Source organism: Tasmannia lanceolata, unplaced genomic scaffold (genome assembly GCF_043159265.1).
Source record: "Tasmannia lanceolata isolate RefF3 unplaced genomic scaffold, GAP_Taslan_0.1 ptg000005l, whole genome shotgun sequence".
Lineage (NCBI taxonomy): Eukaryota > Viridiplantae > Streptophyta > Magnoliopsida > Canellales > Winteraceae > Tasmannia > Tasmannia lanceolata.
The window spans coordinates 15,067,501-15,086,793 of NW_027518682.1; the positions used below are offsets into that span (position 1 = coordinate 15,067,501).

General features: G+C 38.3%; 1 protein-coding gene across 2 annotated transcripts in view; it reads right to left on the reverse strand.

The window, feature by feature from the left end:
- Positions 1 to 15,666, reverse strand: part of SPK1 (guanyl-nucleotide exchange factors;GTPase binding;GTP binding protein) — a 55,410-nt gene extending 39,744 nt beyond the window's left edge. Inside the window, exons 1-10 of one of the 2 annotated variants that reach the window (XM_077379825.1) lie at positions 15,236 to 15,666; positions 10,242 to 10,327; positions 10,068 to 10,154; positions 9,123 to 9,285; positions 8,831 to 8,958; positions 5,308 to 5,420; positions 5,174 to 5,229; positions 4,937 to 5,034; positions 4,647 to 4,784; positions 2,926 to 3,240 (exon numbers count right to left, since the gene is read on the reverse strand). In XM_077379825.1, the coding sequence (XP_077235940.1) occupies positions 2,926 to 3,240; positions 4,647 to 4,784; positions 4,937 to 5,034; positions 5,174 to 5,229; positions 5,308 to 5,420; positions 8,831 to 8,958; positions 9,123 to 9,285; positions 10,068 to 10,151 (1,095 nt within the window). In that variant the 5' untranslated portion in view covers positions 10,152 to 10,154; positions 10,242 to 10,327; positions 15,236 to 15,666. The remainder of the gene's footprint in view (positions 1 to 2,925; positions 3,241 to 4,646; positions 4,785 to 4,936; positions 5,035 to 5,173; positions 5,230 to 5,307; positions 5,421 to 8,830; positions 8,959 to 9,122; positions 9,286 to 10,067; positions 10,155 to 10,241; positions 10,328 to 15,235) is intronic. The other variant, XM_077379824.1, reaches the window with a different exon arrangement.
- Positions 15,667 to 19,293: the final 3,627 nt, after the last annotated feature.

Consider the following 19,293-nt stretch of genomic DNA (forward strand, 5'->3'; position numbering starts at 1 on the left):
CAAAGGCACCCATTCAACCCACATATTGTCAATCCTACCCCCTCCTTTATGCTTTTTAACAAAGGCACCCATTAAAGCCACATAATTTCAATCCTACCCTCCTCTTTTGTGCTTTTTTAATTATGGAAACCTCTATAAACTGAAGGGCTAGGATCAGCCTATGGAAATGATTATACGGGCACAACCTATTGATGTTGTGACATGGACGGTTTGGATCAACCTATGATGTGGTCTGTAAAGTTCTTTGTCGGCCCGTGCATCGCACGGGGTTTTTTACTAGTGTGTGTGTGTACAGAAAAATGTTTATGAGGTATCGCACAGCCTGAGCTGCCCTCTAAATACACCATCTTCCATAGTTGTTTGACTCATCCAACCCATTCATTCTGTAGGTCATAGGTAGGGTTATGGTTATGGTTAGGATTATGGGTTATGGTTAGGGTTATGATTTGTGTAGGTTTTGAAATGGATGGCTTGATATTAGGCTCCTATAGATCAAATGGTTAGGATTATGGTATGGAGATGGTTTCTTAGGAACACCCTATCTATGTGAGGTCCTATAGAATGAATGGGTTGGATGAGTCAAACTACATGGAGATGGTGTATTTATAGTGGCTTGCTCAGGCTGCGCGATACCTCAGAAACCTCGCCCCATATATATATATATATATATATATATAGAGAGAGAGAGAGAGAGAGAAAGAGAGGAAAGGGTTGCTGCTAACATTAGCAGCTAAGCTTAGCTGCTAACGTTAGAATAAAACAAGCTATATATATTGCCATCTTCTGGTATAATCAATGGTATGATGCCTGTTTGGGCGGATTTAACTTATTGTTGAAGTTTCTCAAGGTTAAACTAAAGCAAACTTCCTAAAACAAATTAGTTAACGTTCTGAATGTTAATCAGATTTTGTGGTTGTTTGGACCATAGTAGCCAAAAACTCCTTGGGTAGCTGGGAAACCTAAAACAAGTTTCATAAACATTTCCAAAATGTGATAAAAATTGGGGAAACATATGAGAAACTTAGAAGACACGTGTGAAAGGAGTGGGAAACTTATGGAAAATACGTAGAAAACGTATGTGAAACGTGTGGGAAACATGTGAAACTAACGAAAATCATTTTGGAAAAAAACGCACCTACCCAGTGCCATTGGGAAGTTTCACAGCAATGCCATTGATGGGATAAACAGTGACATCGTCACTAGCTATGGTCCTCTCATGGGCAAGACATTTACGCCCTTAGCTAACTGATGCTTTGCTTTACACATGTGGTTGACTGACTATCCGCTTCTTACACCAGCCTTCCCATGTCTAGCGGTCCCTCTTTGGGTTTGTGGATTAGGACCAATCCCTTCTTTTTGCAAGCCCAACGAGATGCGCCAACCTTGGGATGCTTTACTCCTAACCCCACAAGGTTCCGAGATGGAGCTTAACCTCCGAAACCGAAATGAATGAAGAAATAGGATTTAAGAGATAAGGAATAAACCATGGATAAATCAAAGCGACCCTTTCGTAAATCCAAGCAATCTTTTCGTAGGCGTTTGCCCCCAATTGGATCGGGGGATCGAATTGAGTGTAGAAATAAAACAATGGAATATACGGTAATAAAAAATATAAATAAGAAATATTCAAATAGAAATTTGAAATTGACAAATTTTAAATCTACAAAACCATATATTTCGTGTTTTCCTTGTGTTTTATGTGTTTTTATTGGCGTTTCTCTATCCTTTCTGAAACATTTCTAATGCGTTTCCAAAGATATTTCTCAATGTGTTTCTCATACGATTTTCTACCGTTTCCCCGTTTCTCATTTCTCCACTATTTTTTCCCTATGTCTCCCATTTCGGTTTCACGTTTCGCTTCCCGAAATCATTTCCCACCCTGGTAACTATGGTTTGGACTATCTTAATTGGAGAATTGACTCATTAAGCTTAAAAAGATTCACCGGAATAATCACGAGCCCTTCTGAGTTTATGCCACTTAATGAGGCGCAAAAATGACTTTAAATTGCAAGTCCAAAGCCATCACATCCAAACAAAGCCAAGTTAATCAGTTTGTTCAGGATCTGAGTATTGAGTTCCTAAAGTTGGTGAGATTCAACAGTAGAGTTAACATTTTTTTTTTCTTGAACTGGATAGTATATGAACATCACAGACTAAAAGTTTGTTTTCCAGTTTTCTCTGAATTATCATCAACTTCCCCTAGTTCGGACTTCGGAAGCGTGTACTACTAATTTTGCATTTAAGTATTACTTTAACACTCGTCCCTGCATCCACTTGAGAATCCCTCAATCCTCACAAGAAACACACAAAATTACCTCTATTCATCCATTTTCGTTCCCAGATGTCCCTAAACAACCTTTACCAACCATTATTTCCGAGAATTACGCTTCCCTTGTGCTTTTCCTTATCCATGGGTTTTATGGGTACCATTTCTTTTACTTCCCATGTCTTTTCAAATTTTTTGTTGTTTTCTAGAGTCTTCATGACTTGACCGGGTCATCAAATTTTTCGGCAATTCCACCATTCACCTTTGGAGATTCAAAAATCTAATATCCTGAGTCGATTTGAATTTTTTAAGAAATGGTGTCCCCATGATCCATGTCTAGGGGTAACTGGCAGTTTTTAAGAAAGAATTGCAAAACCATTTAACATGGTGGAAACAAATATAACATTCTTCTACGCATATTAAAAGGTAATCTTCTTTTTGCAGATATCTAGGTAATTCCTTATCCAACACTTTATAGCATCTTACTAAGCTACCATTAAAATGAATCCAAGAAGACAATATTGCACTAGATCCCATTAGTAAAAAAAACAAAAGAATCATCTTTCACCACTTGGATAATATTAACCATTAATTCCTGAACCATTAGAAAGACAAAACCAGAAAGTAAGAGCAAAAGCTGGGCAGGACTTTTGTTGCACCTGAAGTGATTCCTCAGTGTAACATTCTTTGACTTTATTTAAGTTAGATATCTCCACAACAACAGAGCTTCCACTCGAATATTGGGCCAGCTTCCCATCTAAATTAACTTTCGCAAGAGGGTCAACAACACTCTCTATGGAGCTTGATCCAGAAATACTAGGAGCAAGAGGACTGCTAGGGGAGGCAGCTCCTCCAGCACCTGTGCCACTATTGTTTTCAAAAAGTGGAACAATAGCCCAGGCAAATGACTCCCTGTAAGGCATGATTCGAGACCACACTTGTAGCTTCTGTTTTTCTCTCTCAGTCAAGTGGACCTGTGATATTAAAAGAACTTCATAAGTAGAGGAAATAATCATTAAACATCATACAAATTCTTCACCAGACAATGGAAAAATTGTCACCTGAAACTGGAATGAAACAAATCATGTAGATAATACAACTATTAAATAGAAAACAATGCTAGACAGAAGTAAAGGAAACAATGAAAGCTAGCAGATGACTTGTTCAATCCAGTGTTTTCAAAGGTGCCTAAGGTGTACGCCTCAAGGGGTGCCGTTTAAAAATAATTAACTCAATTCCTAAAAGGAGTAAGCATTGGAGGGTCAACTGCATAAAAGGCATATGCCTTCTACTTGAGGAGCACGCCTCCAACAGAAGTCTTACGTCTTATAGATATATGTAGAACAAACGTCATTTTCATGATCCAAACTCACAGAAAATGGGGGTTTTCATACCCTAATCAAACAACTTCAAGACCAAGGGAGGTGCAACGTTGATATGAGAGAGATCAAAATATCTCCCTAAAATCGTATACAAATTTTAAACGTTATGCAATCAAATCCCTATGCTTCTGAAACAGCCCTCCAAGGAATGATCACATTCAATAGTTCATGTCCAAAAGGCATATATCATAAGTTATATTGAAAGAATGGTCTTAGATTTCCATCGAAACCGACATGAAATGACCAAAATGTTTCTATTTCCATTCCCCCCGAAAGTAGGTGTTGGACGATGTTAAACCATTACGGGAAGTTTGTTATTATATTATATTTTTTTAGTGTATGTATGCTTATTTTAGCACTTAAGTTTCATCTTAAATGTATATCATTTGCATATGTTTTCATATGTTTCCGTAATTTTACAGGATTTCTACAGAAATTTCTATCAGAAACTAGCATGCTTCCATTTCCATCACGACCGAAATGCAAACCGAAACCAAAACCTGAAACCGTGATTGAAAATGAATTTTTTGGAATAAAAAATTGAGACGTACAAATCAGTTCTTCAAAAAGCTTCCTGAAAAAGAAACAAAAAACACCAATATTCTACAAAAAAAAAACAGGATATGCACAATCATCTAGGGTTTCTAGAGTAGCCCCAAGGGTTAGTGGCTACATGGATGACGTCATCAATCATATGGCCTTACGGACACAAGGAGAAGGTCCTATATCAACTTATATCAGAAAATGAAAAAATGTACCTTGCTTTGATCCTTTTGGCTGATCACTAGTCTTCCATACAGCCATTAAAATGAAAGAGAAAAAAAAAGAACAAAATAACAGCAGAAGATGAAACGAAAAGGGAACTCGTTGGAGGACTTCCTCCCCTAAAGTCCTCCAAATATACCTCACCTTAATGAAGGGTCAAAGCCAAAATACTTATTAAGGACAATAAGATGCCTACACTGACCAAAAAAATGATAAAATGTGACTTCACTTACAGGTTCTTTACGTGAATAAACTGAAGGAGTAACGCCTCCTTCTTCTGTAGCAGGCTTTTCTAACTGAATAAGCAGGCAAACTGATGCTGATGGAGCATCTAAGGAGAAAATACCACGAGGCTCACAAGAAACTCTAGCCTGACAACAAATGAGAGAAATTAGTTTTTGTAAAGTTAAAGATCTAAAAATAATAAAATACTTATATCAAATGGCCCAGCACAAGACCACAGTTTCCAAGAAAAGCATCTAGCGTAAATGTCACATGATACATGTTCATATTCAGAGCTTACATCCTGCATCTCAGATGGAAGCACATGGAAATAGAAGTCCTCTGACATTTTCTCTCTTCTCTCCCTATTATATAAGCAAATTGTACCATAAAAAGGCTCTGCAGTATAAAGAGCCTCGAAGTTAGGCCATCAAAAAATAAAGCCATTGAATATCCAACTGAAGGTAATTAACAATAGTGAATGGTGGCAAAACAAAGTATATACAAGAAAATCATCACTCGAAGGAATAATGCTCACCAACTAATCCAGCTTGAAATGACAAGGACAAAACCTTCACAGAGATCTTCAATACACTGATACCCACAAAAGGGAGTTAGCAAAAAAAACCCATGTCCAAGACACAGAAATCTATGCTATAGTATGAGATTAACCTTCCATAGTGTGCCGGAAGAGTTTCTGGGGTCCTTTGTCCAAAAATCATTGACCTTTCATTTTCCCAGACAAAAGCTGGCTCATAAGCAGGCAATGGAGAATCGCCAAAGTGCTGCAGATATATTTTTAGGAGATAAAGGAGTTAAACAAATCCAATTTCACATTTATCAGACCTAATGGGTCTGCAATAACATAATAATCAAATCAACAAAACTTCAGAACCAATCACAAGAACACACAATAAATAAAACACGCGCATCGCTACAGAGATTAAAGCATAATTTTCATCATGCAGGAATTTTAAACAGAATTTACTGATTCTAAGGTAGACAAAGAAGCAAATACTCAAGAGAAATGAAGATCAAACACCTGGAAAGCATAGGTGGCTGACCATTATGCCAGGGTTTATATTTGCAACGACCTCCTTAAAATCTAGTTTGTCATGCTTGACAATAGTACCACCCCTTTCCATCCACATTTTCGACAAAATATAGGAAGAAACAGGCACGTATAAGATTGCTTTCCTCTAAATAGCTTCCCAATTTTTAGGGCGGGTCTTTTTTATAACATAGGCTATCCCCACGCCAATTTTTAGGGCAGGACTATTCCCTACGGATGCACGCAATCACCCGTAAACCACGCACATCAGGTAAGCCCAGGGGGATTCGAACTCGCGTCAATGGGGAGCAATAATTTTCACAATGAGCTAACCACTCCTTAATCCTGAATTTTTGTACCCACACCTTGGCCAACTCAATAAAGTGAACCTTAACAGTCTATACTGCTCCCTTCCCATAACAAAACTGAAAACCCTTAACCCCTGTTTGGTTACGTAGATTTCAGAATCCAGGTTTTAGCTTGAAAGCAGTGTACAATTCTGGATTTTACAATGGAAGTAGGTTGCAGATGTGGGACAAGTAGGTTGAAGATGAAGGGTTTAAGTAAGAAATCCAGTTTTAGAAATCTCTCCCCCATCCTGAGATTTCTAAAACCTGGAAACAGGGGCGATCTCGCTCGACGGAAAGAAGGTGAGAAATCAGAAAACGACGGACGGTCTCCTTCTCTCGTCTTCCATCGACGATTTTGAGGAAGTCCAAGATTCTAAAATCCATGTATCCATCCTTAGGATTCTCTCATACCATTTTGACACCATTCGATGAATCTTGAAAGGTGAATTCATAACTGAAGAAGTTCAACATTTCCTAGATGAGATCAATCCAACCATTTAAGTATTACATAATGTCTTCACATGACCAACTTTCTCACCACCTTTTTGATAACCGGGTCCCATACAAATCTGGAGGAAACTTCAATGGCAGCAGCAAATAGGACAGTTAACAACTCAAACATTAACTGTAAAAAAATGGTAAATTCTGCTACAACACTAGCTTCACCTCCACTTTCACCACTAGCTATTGATAACATTAACACTAGAACCTGATACCCATTCGTGCCACCTTATTTCACTCTTCCAAATTTCTAGCAACATTAACTGATTCACTGCAAAAGACCAAATTATCAACAGCAATCTGGAGAGAAATTGAAGGTGGGAAATCTCCCACCAAGAAACCTTCAAAAAAATCCAATGATTCAGCTTTATAAAGTGAACAACTTAGGAAGTTTTGTCTATTTTCTTTTCAAGAGGTAAAACTACTTGCAGCTTCTTTCGGATCGTGAAAAGAGAAAGGAATGATGGATCCCATGCCTCAACCATTTGGAGTTATCAAAAACCCAACCAAAGAATAGTCAAGAATAATAGAATAGTTGGTCAGAGATATGCAAGCCCTAATCCAACTTCTCCACCTAATTTTGGTGCAAAAATCCTACATACTATTCATACAAGAGAAGATATCTTTCGATATAAGGTTTTAAATGCCTTTCCAATTAATTAAAGATGTAACTCGATTCCGAGTAATGTGCGAACTACGATTCAATTGTTAGTTTGATTGCCTTGTGAACAAGGACTTTAACAATTCATTTAGTGTAGGGAGAAAGGAAATTCACCAAAGAACAGGACCAGAGAATACTTTCGTCAAGGCAATGTCCATTGATATCTTCACTGTACACGATCAAATTACAGAAAGAGAAGATCTAAGTAACAAACTACTCATAAAAGATACAAGTTGTATGTTGATGTTGCGAGGAGCCCTGAAATTCTTCACCTCCTTTATTTATAAAATTTGGCCCTGGTAATTGTTGATTAACTGTTTTGTAACTGCTCTCCCTTTTTCAATCACCATGTGATCTAGCTTTCAAATTTGAATTTCAGCCTTTTGCAATTAACATGTGATCTATCTTTCAAATTTGAATTTGAAGGTGTAAACACCCTATACAAACCCCATCCCAAACAATATGCTCCAATAACTCCAGATCAACATGGAATCAAGGATACATGATTTTCAGTCTCATACATAACAAACCCAATCCACCTTCTCCTTGCATTGAAATTTGAAATCCAAACATTCATTGGCAGCGAAAAACCCAACAAAAACTTGCCTCCCTTTCAAAAAAGCTCTTTGAGAAAGAGATATGCTATTTTCTAGCACCTCCCGAAGCCTGGATGCCATAGTTGTAGCAATAACACCATACAAACAGCTGGAGATTTGCCGCTCTTTTTTATGAAATCCACGATTGGGTGGGTGGGGCAATCTTATCCGTCCATCATATTAAGCGTTCAGCTAATGATGTGGCGGATAGGCTAGCTAAAGAAGGGGTGTCTAAAGAAAGCATTGAGTTGTTCGACTTTCTTCCTCCCTAATCGGGTTAAGGCAATGCATTTCCCTCTTCTTGTACTTACTATTTTAGACCTTCTCGGTCTGCTTTCATTAATAAAATCTTTTCGCCATTCAAAAAAAAAAAAACTCTATACAAAGAGCTCCCTAAAAAAATAAATGGTTTCCCTTCGTTTCTGCAGTGCCAAATGTCTTGCCATTTTGAAGTTTTGTGCTGTTCTTTTTCAGTTTTCTCTTTGCATTGTCTTTCTTGGGAGACCTAGTACCTTTCTTTCCAGCTTGTTACTTCCTTCCAAGAAATTCATGTTTACACTCAAGAAGAAAAAAAAGCATCTGGCCACATGACGACTCACACGGCAAATGCATGTCACTTAGACTATACAGAATCTGAAAATTGAAACCCGTATTATAAGAATGCAGTATTTTCTAATTCATCTTTGTGCCATCCACACTGATATTCCATACAAATGCAGCATAGATGTATCGCTGTTTTCTGCCATAATTTCTTCATTTTTTAAATTTAAATGCTAAAATCTAACTGTGCTTAACTCCAAATTTCTGAGTGCTGAACACCTTGCATTTACCACACATGATCAAACCAATTCCATAAGAATGTAAGTTTAGAATTTTTTCAAGAGATAAAACCAAGCGACCATTTACTAAAATCTAGTGTGGCAACTGATAACTAGGATAAAAATAATTTCAAGAATTGAGAATGAGAATGAGAATGAGAATTAGAAATCCATGGCATGTGAGATCTTAGAAAACCAAGAATTACGCCAACTGCCACCTTCAAAGTTTTTGACCGTGACATGTCAGAAGAGGAAGTCTCAGGAAGCTGTCTTCCTGACGTACTGGGAATGTCATCATCAAAAACATCTTCAGTCTTGGAATGCCTTGCACTGGCAAGACGCATTTCTGCAGCACCATTAAACAAAAAAAATTACGAGAAAGGTAAATAAGCCTGCCTTTCTCTTGCTACACCAAACAAATTTCTTTTAATCAATAACATAACTTTAAAACCATTCAAAAAAAATAACAGAACTTTAAAAGGACAGATATACAAAATATGGTATATTTACCTGTTTCTATGTCAGTATCAGGTCCTTCAAAAATCTGATTTTCGAAAGATGTAGGAGTAATGCTTTCATACTGACCATACTTGCTTTCATCCTTTACCCAATCGGCCTTGTAGCATTGAACCAGTTCATTCAGATGTGGCCACTCCTCTAAATTATCACTTAGCTGAAAGCAGAAAATGAGTCATTAGTATGGTGAATAAGTAGGATTTCCCTTCTTCAGACAAGCCTAACAAGTCCTATACAGCACTTTCTTCTTCGTGAAATAACAGTTCTTTCAAAGAAAAGAACAGTGAATTATAAAATAACTAATAAGATACCATGATATGTGAAAAAAAATCATTTATTAACAGGAAGACTTAACCTTTTGTGAAATAATTGTTCTTTCAAAGAAATGAACAGTGAGTTATAAAATAAGATACCAAGGTATCTGAAAAATAAATACTTTATTAACAGGAAGACACAAATACGATTTTTTTTTTAAAGGAAGACTCCACCTTTCAAAAGATTGCAATGTGGAACATGAGACAGCAAGCTATAAGGAAACAATATAGCGTGCCGAGCACCTTGTTTTATGGTATTACATGTAATCTTTTTATAAAACTTTAATGTATTTCAATTTATTTAATTAACGATATAAAATTGCACAAATATTTGTATCCCATTATATCTTTCAAAATCAACCAATGAATGTATGGATGTGCCAGTGTCTCAGGCCACCACATCTAACGCCCTGCTTCCGAGTTTAAAGCCAACATTGTAGATGTTGCAAATATTTTGCACTGGCTTTGCAAAGGAAATCAAGAAAAAATCAAGCAAAGAGACAGAATTGACAATTTATATCTGTAAAATCTTTCACCCTGTGACTCCATGCACACAATACAAACTACACATCTCTTGATATACGAGTAGTTAGTCATGTGAATAAATAACCAGAAAAAAACAAACCAATGGGTCCAACTCCAGATTTGCTGCCAAGGATTGGCGTGGTATTCTCCTAAAACGATGCCCATTAGATGAAAATTCTTCCATTGCCTGAATAAACAGGAAAATAACATACACAACACATGAAAATCATCAAATATGGAAACAAATGAAAAATAAATAATAAATATTGAATACCACAGTAATGAAAATGAATTCTCTTTGAGGCACCACACAATGTGGACAGTGTGACGCGCAATAAATATATCATATGTCCTGGGTGCCTTCAAAAGAAAAGGAAAAAGAAAAAATGAAAATGTGAACCAATACAATTGGTTGAATAAACATGGTGGAATCATATCGATAGAGTACTTTCCAAAATCTAGCTACAAATTACTAGATTCACTAATGCTAGCAAATCACAATCTTCACCCAAAAACATAACATGACATCATATCAGTGGAAAACAGCTCTTTTCCTTGACAGAGAATCATAAAAGATAAAACATAAACATGCATGTATACAGTACATTAGTGGGACAGTGGAAACAGTGGTTAGTCAATAATTTGCAATCACAAGCCACAAGCCCTTATACAGAGATAAACACGTACTTTAAAAAGATTCGCATGCCCATAAGCTCATTCATGAAAACATGGAGTCTAGATGCAATAAGTATGAATAACCCAATTCTATGAAATAGTAGTAAGTGTCCTAAAAGGAATCAAGTTAGCAAGGGAAGTTGGGACTGGCCTAGGTCAATGGAACTCAGTATAGCGATGTGATTCAGTTATCTTAGCCAGCAGATTTTTTTTCTATTGCCCTATTGGACATGTGTTATTTTCATTTATTAACATTTTATTTAGCCAAGGGGTAAGGGATGTCCACATCAACCTTATGGGGACTTAGAATTTTAGTAAGTACGAACTTACTCACAAGAACCTTTGCAATACTTATTCTCCTTTACCCCAGTTGAATCCTCTTCTTTTACCCTATTGGTTTGGTCTTTGGGCCCATCACTTAACTTAAGCCTTATCCCTATAAAAAAATGTAACACAACCCTCAAAACCCTAAGTCTAGGAAATTATGGAATAGCATTCCCTTCCCCCCCCCCCCCCCCCCCCCAACCCTCCAACCTTCTTTCTTCCCACTAGACCTCTGCCATCTTTTCCCCCTTTTCCATTCTCACCTCCCCTCGTATACTATTCTACCTTTCTCCCTTCTTACATCCTATATGCATTCCCTTTTTGCCCTTCTTACATCATACACTCATTCCATTTTCTCCCTTCTAACATTCTAAATTCACACTTTCTCCCATCTTACATCCTGCATTCGCGATCTCCCCATTTCATTCACCTTTCCTAGTTAGGTTTATAAACGGTTTACCTTTCCCCCATTTTCACCCTTTCCAGTTAGGTTTACAAACCACTTCTCTTTTCCCCCTCTTTCCACTCTTCCGGATTGGGTTTATAAATTGTTCCCTTATTTTTTCTTCCGACTGATCTTCATTTTTCTCTTCCCTAAATCTTGATCTTGAACTTGATTTTTCTTTCGTTTATCTCTCCTTGTCTTGGCTGAGATTAGCCCCTCCACATATCTCTAGCTATATCGCTTTCTTCTTTTATTTTCATTAAAGCCCACCAGTAGTTCTCCGTTGAGCCTACCCTCATTCTCCCTTAACCCTATACCCTATACATATCCCCACCCTTGTACCATTACTCCTAGATTTCTGTGGACCATAGTTAGGGAGTTTATTTTATAGGTCTGATTTGTTGATAGACCTGATTAAAGATCTGGTTATTATTGATTAGTGAGCTGATTTTTCTTATTTATAATCTATTATATGGAACTCTCATGGCTGATTTGATGTCAATTGACGGAAGAATTCATATGCTTTGAATCTCTGTGAAAACCTAATTATCCTATGATTACCACATGTTTATTCTGTTATGAGAATGCATGGTGCAAATTCCCATAAATCATCAACCTCTGAATACTAGGTTTGCATCAATTTGTTATAAGAGCTAGATTCGTATCAATTTGGTATCAAAGCTAGATTCGTATGAAAGTGGTATTAGAACCAAATACTCCAAGTTCCATTCCCCATTCCTTTGAGTCCATTCGTGGCCATCCCCTTCCACACATCCTAGATCACTTTCTAATGTGTCCTAGGAAGCCCAGTGCCGCGGACAACGTTTTCGTGCACCACATTGAAGTGGTTCGCCAAGAGGTGTTAGAGATATTGTGATCAGGTAGTGAGAGGAACAAGGTGGTTCCTGACAAGGTTTTAATTTCGGTTTCGGTTCAATTTCAGTCTCCACGGAAACAGAAATGTTTCGTTTTCAGTAGGAAATTTCAATGGAAATCCGCTAAAATAAAGGAAACATGTGCAAATGATAGAATTTGAATATGAAACTTCAGGAAATGCTTTAATAAGCACAAATACACACTTAAAAACCATCACATGGCAAGACAACCATCCGTAATGGTGTAAAAACATCGAACACCTAGTGACATGCACTGTCGCACATGTTTGATAATTTAATACATACCAAATTTCACTTGCAATTCATGTAAATATTTATACATAATACATGCACCACCCTTTGCATGCAAATCATATAAATATGATTATTTAATACATACTGTTACAGTATGCTGCTATTACACTTACGATTTTGGTTTATGCATTTCGGTCATTTCGGTTTTGGTTTCGGTTTCGGTGGGGTTGGAAACGGAAACATTTCGGTCATTTCGTGTCGGTTTTGGTGGAAATTTAAAACCATGGCCACTGATTACAATGTGTCTATCACCCCAATCAGACAGCCAATCAAGAAGAAAGTGTCTATCGACCACCGGTCAAGAGGCAGTCCATGGATTTACCACTAGACGATCCCTGGTCGAAACCCGATCAAACTGGTCCCACCTAACAAAATTCAAAACGGACACTCTCTCCTCTTTTTCTTTTTCCTTTTTTTTTGAAATGGACACTCTCTCCTCTTTAGCAGCTGGGACACGCACCCCTCTACCGAACTCACATCCTAAGCCACCACTAGAACTTCTGATGGGCTGATCTTGACTACTTTGAAGCCACCTTTGATTCTGGCCCTATCCAACGACTTCGCAACCCGTGCAGCACCCATCATCAGATCCGATATCACCCCACGCCAGCTGAAGAACGTCACCTCCCAACTTTTATGCAGCTGATCTCATTCCCTACTCAACCGAGCCTCAATAACTTTTTTTCTGAATGAGCCGCCCCCAACCTCGAAGGATCCCTCCCTGACCCTACCGGATCTGGCTCTTTGCTAGTCTTTTGCGCAAGTCTATCTCCATCACTATGGTCGGTTGTGATGATCTTCCTGTCCAATCCCGACCAATATTTGCCACATATCTGGCATGCCACTCTTCTGTTGAAGTTGTTGAAGGAGCAATGGCTGCAAATACAGTCTCTTAATCTTTTACTCCTTATTCCTTCCATCGCACGGATGAACCTTCTTTGTTGTCGGCTTCAAATGACCACTCACTCCTCATTTTCTGCATCTACGAACAGATCTCAGCGGCCCTCCCTACTACATAACCTTCTTTCCACCCTCGTCCAAGACCGAGCATTCCTTCAGCCAAGGTCCCTCCGCTCCCCATCCAGGTCATCAGTGCACCTGCCATCCCTGGATCTACCCCAGGTTGGAGGAGCCAACCTTTCCCTTCATCCATCTGATCTTCTATATCACTCCCTGTCTCTTACTTTTTGCCATTTCTCTGGTCACCACCACTGTCACTTCTTCGGTGTTTGATTAATGTGACATCTTGGTAACCCAAAAAAAAAAGTCAGCAGATAGGGAAGAAAGTGGAAAAAGATAAAAAAGAATCAAAATGATGTGTTTTGGCCAAAACACCTGAAATAGATTGGAACGGGGGGTCAAACGAATAAAATTTTGCCCTTATTTATGTTTTCCATTTTGGAATGGAACGTTCCGGAACAGAATTAAAAACTATGACTAGGACAAACGTCTTCTGCTCTAGATCAAAAACTTGTTATTTTCGCAGCAACTTCATTTCAAGCATCTTTTTCCAAGTGGGTAGACCATATATAAATGTCCATCTCATGACAGACAAGTGAGTGCACACTTCCAACACAACAGATTAGTATATCCTGGGAGGAAGATACAATGAAGCCCTTTTATACCAAGATGTTGATTTAGAGTGAAATCTAGGTTTAGGATAATGTGCCGAACATGCATTGTTTCAAAACTCAAATGCGTACGAGACATCGGCCATATTAAAAGGGAGTTAACTCAGGGCGAGTCAATCATTGACTGGATCAATTTTTCATCAACTCAGACAGGTCGGAGGAGTTTTGATTCACTTATGAGGACAAAACTTGGACTCAAATGAGAACTCGGACAAGGTAAAAGGTACTCAACTCAGGCCAATCGATGATTTCCACAATGATTTTTAAACATTGCTACGGCCTACGTGCCTCAATCAAATAAGTCTTTTTTTTTTTATGGTGTCAGACAAATAACTCTTCTTTCTACAAGTATTTCTCTCCCTTGACATTTTGTTTCATGTTTTTAAAGGTTATTTATGATATCGGTAAAGATATTCAATTTAGTTTCCATCATTCAAAGCACAACCAAATAAGATGAGATAAAATAACAAAGCATGCTGAGTAATCCTAGAGTAAATTAACAAATGAGCTAACATTCTTCATGCCCCCAAAGAAAATCCATGTTCAAGGCACGAAACCATTTTTTGCTCAATTAACAACGGTTTTCCCTAATCTCCACACACATTCCCATTTAGAGAGTGAGAAAACAACTCAAGTAAACCAGTCACACAGCCCAAAACCCTAATCTCCTACTGCATTCAAACTGAAAATTCCCAACTACATTATTGAAAAGAAAAACTGTACAATTAGGAAAAACACACACCAATACTCCATTCACAGTCACTCCAAACTAAAATCTTCGAATCGACTCTCCGCATATCCCCCAAACCCATAAACTATATCTACTCCAAAATTTCCACGAGGAAAGATCAAAACAAAGTCTCATTTGTAGGAATGGAATCAAAACAGCCAAAATACGAGCATTTTATCTTAGCCTCTTAAGCTCAAAAAAAAAAAAAAACCCTTCACTCTCTTGACAATTTAAAAAAAGCACAGAAGAGTGATAGAAAGAGGAAATGTATACCTTTTGAAGCGAGAAAAAGTGAGAAGAAGGCGCGTTTGGTTGACCTAGGGCATCCAAAAACAGATCGAGGGAAGTCTTGGAATATAAACCCTAAAACCCATCCATTTCACCACCATTGCCAAAATAAAAAAACCTGTCTACGCTTTCTCGGTCTCTTTCTCTATTGGGTGAAAAGTGGGAAATGGGAAAGGGTTTGTTTGATTGGGGAAGAGAGAAAGAGAGGGAAGTGGAGCTGGTAGTGGAGTTAAAAAAACAAAAACAAAGAGAAGGATTTGGGTTTAAGTTACATCTATACTCGATTCTCTTTTTATTCTACAGGAGAGAATGAGGACACGTTATACGTTTATACTTGTAGGGAAAGGAAAGGGTCTGTTGAGGTCGCAATATAATCCCTTGAGAATGCAGCAACCAATCTCACAAACACCAAACCCTCTTTCAGAAAAGGGTTTTGACGAGTTTTTATTTATTTATTATTATTTTCTCCGCTCTTCTTTCACGGGTTAGATAAATCGCCGGGTTAACCCCGTAGTCAACCGAGTCAAACCGTATCGTCTCTTGTCCAAGACACTCGAAACAAAAGCATCGGGTCGCCTGCCTTTATTCTAAACCCTGTTTTTCCAAATCGGGTCGAGTGGGGTCAAGGTCCTCAACCTTGGTCCAACCCAACATAGTCGGATCGCCTTTTTCCACCCTCAGGCCTTAGCCCATCTGATTCGGATTGAGGCTTCTGAACCGTTGATCAATTATTACGAAAAAATGTGTCCTAAAGATGTCTTTATACCGGCTTTTTTTTTTTTGGCATGCCTCTGATCTTCATAGTGGGCCCAAGCTTTGTTTGATCCAGACCGTCCATCTAATTTCCACTATGTTGGGGTATCTAATATCCAAACTCAGTGGAAATAATTTGTTGATTTGTATATTTCTAATGTAAAATAATTTGTTTTTATAGTCATCGAACGTGGAGCTTTGAGTAAATTTAATCAAGAACAAACATACATCTAGTTGGATATTAGGATTGTCCTACTACCATGACTTTTTGGCTGACAGAGATCCAACATACTGCCTGTTAGATGAACGGTCTACATCAACCACAGTTGATTCCCACTATAATAGAATAGTAGCTATGTCTCAGATGTATTAGAGTGAGGTGGCACCCATATGAGAGGTAGAGAGAGAGAGAGAGAGGGTTGGTTTATTTTATCACTGGATAGCTTTTCTATCCTCTGTTTGCATCAAGAACAACACCAATGAGTAGGGTATAGCCAATCCACAAAACAGCTTAGCCAGAGTTTACTAACCCCATGGAGAAGGGTCCCATTTTCGATTGAGAATGAGACAGATGGAATAATTGAGTGATTTTGACCATCCCATTGTTATCTACAATTTGGGACCCAGCAATTGGAGAGGTTACGATCATTTACATACAAAATGGAGATGGGGCCCACACCCATCTCAATCCCACTCGCAATCACAAGTTAGTTGAACCTAGGACCATTGAACGCTAATTTACACAAATAACCCCCAAAAATAGTCTTCTGGCATGCGTAAAGGGGGTTGTGCTCGCAAGCTTTCGCACATGGCTTGAGACGCGCACGTGACTCAGCAGACGGATTCATCACGATCGTTCATCGTATTCACAATTTGGGTGAATGTGAATATTTTAATCGTTCAAATAGATGTTGAAAACAAAACCGAGTCCGAATCAGCCACCCCTGCATATCGAACGAGTCGATATCCCGAGTTGTATCCGAGTCGGAATCTTCTGTTTTTTTAATGGCACAGATGTGTCAGGGGACAGAAGTCGAGGTTATCTTCGTCGGACATGCTGTCTTTTCTAGCTTCAAACTTCTGAGTTCTAAGTTCTAAGATCTAAGACATGGACGGGGTATTTTTGAAAATTACACTAAGGCCCACCTTGTTTGAAGACCCAAACCATTCATTTGATGGGCCCAACATAAATAAGTAGTACCCCGAAAATCATCTATACTGGATGATCCTAACCCTCTGATCTGTCAGGGTTTCTATTTAGTGGCATCCCTCAAAGATCGACGGTTAGGATCATCCTATGGAGATGATTTTCGTGGCACACCCACATTGGCCATTTGGCCCCAACAAATGTACTGTTTGGATTATCAAAACAAAGTGGGCCCTGTTGTAGTTTTTCAAAATATTCACACCGAAGTGCAGACATGTATAAAAACTTATTGTAGTTACTAGGAGGAAACTAATCTTAGTGAAACATGGTAAGATTCAATAAAGTACTATGCATTTGATCGGAACTGTCCATCGAATCGGCCCTGCTTTGGGACCCTTAAGGGCGGCCCCGGTGCACGAGGCTCCCGTCATTGCGGGGTCTGGGGGTGGCTAGATGTATGCAGTCTTTTACCTGCTTCTGTAGAGAGGTTGTTTCCGTGACTCGAATCCGTAACCACCAGGGCATAATGGAATTCTGCTTTGGATCTCCTAGAGCCCAAAAATAACCAAATCATGCAGTAATGAGTTCCAATAATGTATATTTTCAGCCGTTGATCATGCACCAATTGGACCTATATAGTTGTTTGACCATCCATGTTCACAAAAATAAAAATAAAAAATGCACATATCTCATGTTGCAGTTTTGAGCCCCACTGATTCATCCCTATACAACGGTTCTACATTTAAAACCTCTCCATGACCGCACGTTACTTTCTGCAACCATGCACTAGCAAGCCCACAATTCGATGGGTAGGGCCAGTCCGTGGAATCGAATGATTTTGATCATGTTGACCTTAAAATTGTTAGCGACACTGCCACCCCCAACCAGTTTACTCGTTTAGGGTAATTGGGTCCTAGTATCTACCGTACAAATCACTGATCTAATGGGCAACACCTAGGCCCAGTTTGTTTTGGATTTTGAGAATTGATTGTTGGACTGAAATTAAATCGTACATTTGAGTATAAAAATCAGTTTTGGACTCAATCGGTTCTCAAAATCCAAAACAAAATGTACCTTAGCATTTATGAGCAAGGTTTAAAATTTCGGTTTCGGACCGACCGAAATTTTAAAATTTCGGTCGAAATCTGGTACTTGACCCGAAACTAATATTTTATTCAATATTAAATTTCGGTAATTTCGGTGACATATTAAATTAATATTAAACGAGGCAGAGGTCCGAGCCGTTCATAGCGGGCTTCTCTCGATGCCTCGTCTAGAGTGCGACAAAATTATCGTCGAAGGGGATTCCTTAAATGTTATTCGCTGGCTTTCGGGTAACGCTTCTCCCCCTTGGCGATTTTTGCCTCTCTTAGAGGAAATAGAGGACAGAGCTAAGGGCTCCTCAATAGTTTTTCGCCATGTCAGGAGATTAGCCAATGCGGAAGCAGACACCCTTGCCAAGAAAGGAGTCTTTCGGGCCGCGTTTGAGTGCTTTGACTATCTACCTCCTTGAATTATTGTACTGCTATCTTTGTATTATCTTTGTTCCTTCAGGACCACCTCGGTTCTGTTTTTACATATATATATATATATATATATATATATATATATATATATATATATATATATATATATATATATATATTCTGTTGCCCTTTTCAAAAAAAAAAATATTAAAAAAATATATTTTTTGGGTCAAATTTCAGAAAAACCGAAATTTCGGCCGAAATAAATGACCGTTTCGGTTTTGATGCATTTCGGTGTCGGTCTCCACCGAAATCCGAAATTTAAAACCATGTTTATGAGGCAAACTTTTTCCATATTTATAGGAACGCATTCGATGCAAGGAAAAATCTAAAGAAAATCACTTTTATACTTATTCCTAAAAGATATTTATTGGGCCCCATTTTTGTCTGATTGGTCATAGTTTTAGGGCATCAATAATCCTCAATGGAGTGTAATGTGCCTAAAACCTGGCACAGGCCCAGGCCTAAAACTCTTAAAGAAGCGTGAGACATGTTTGCCGTGTTGTTTCAAACAAATAGTATCTCCCATCAAATTGGGTTTTCTTAATTACAATGCATCAAAGCTGGTTTGGGCATCTAACTAGTCCAGGTAGAGATTTTATATTCTGTGTGGCTGT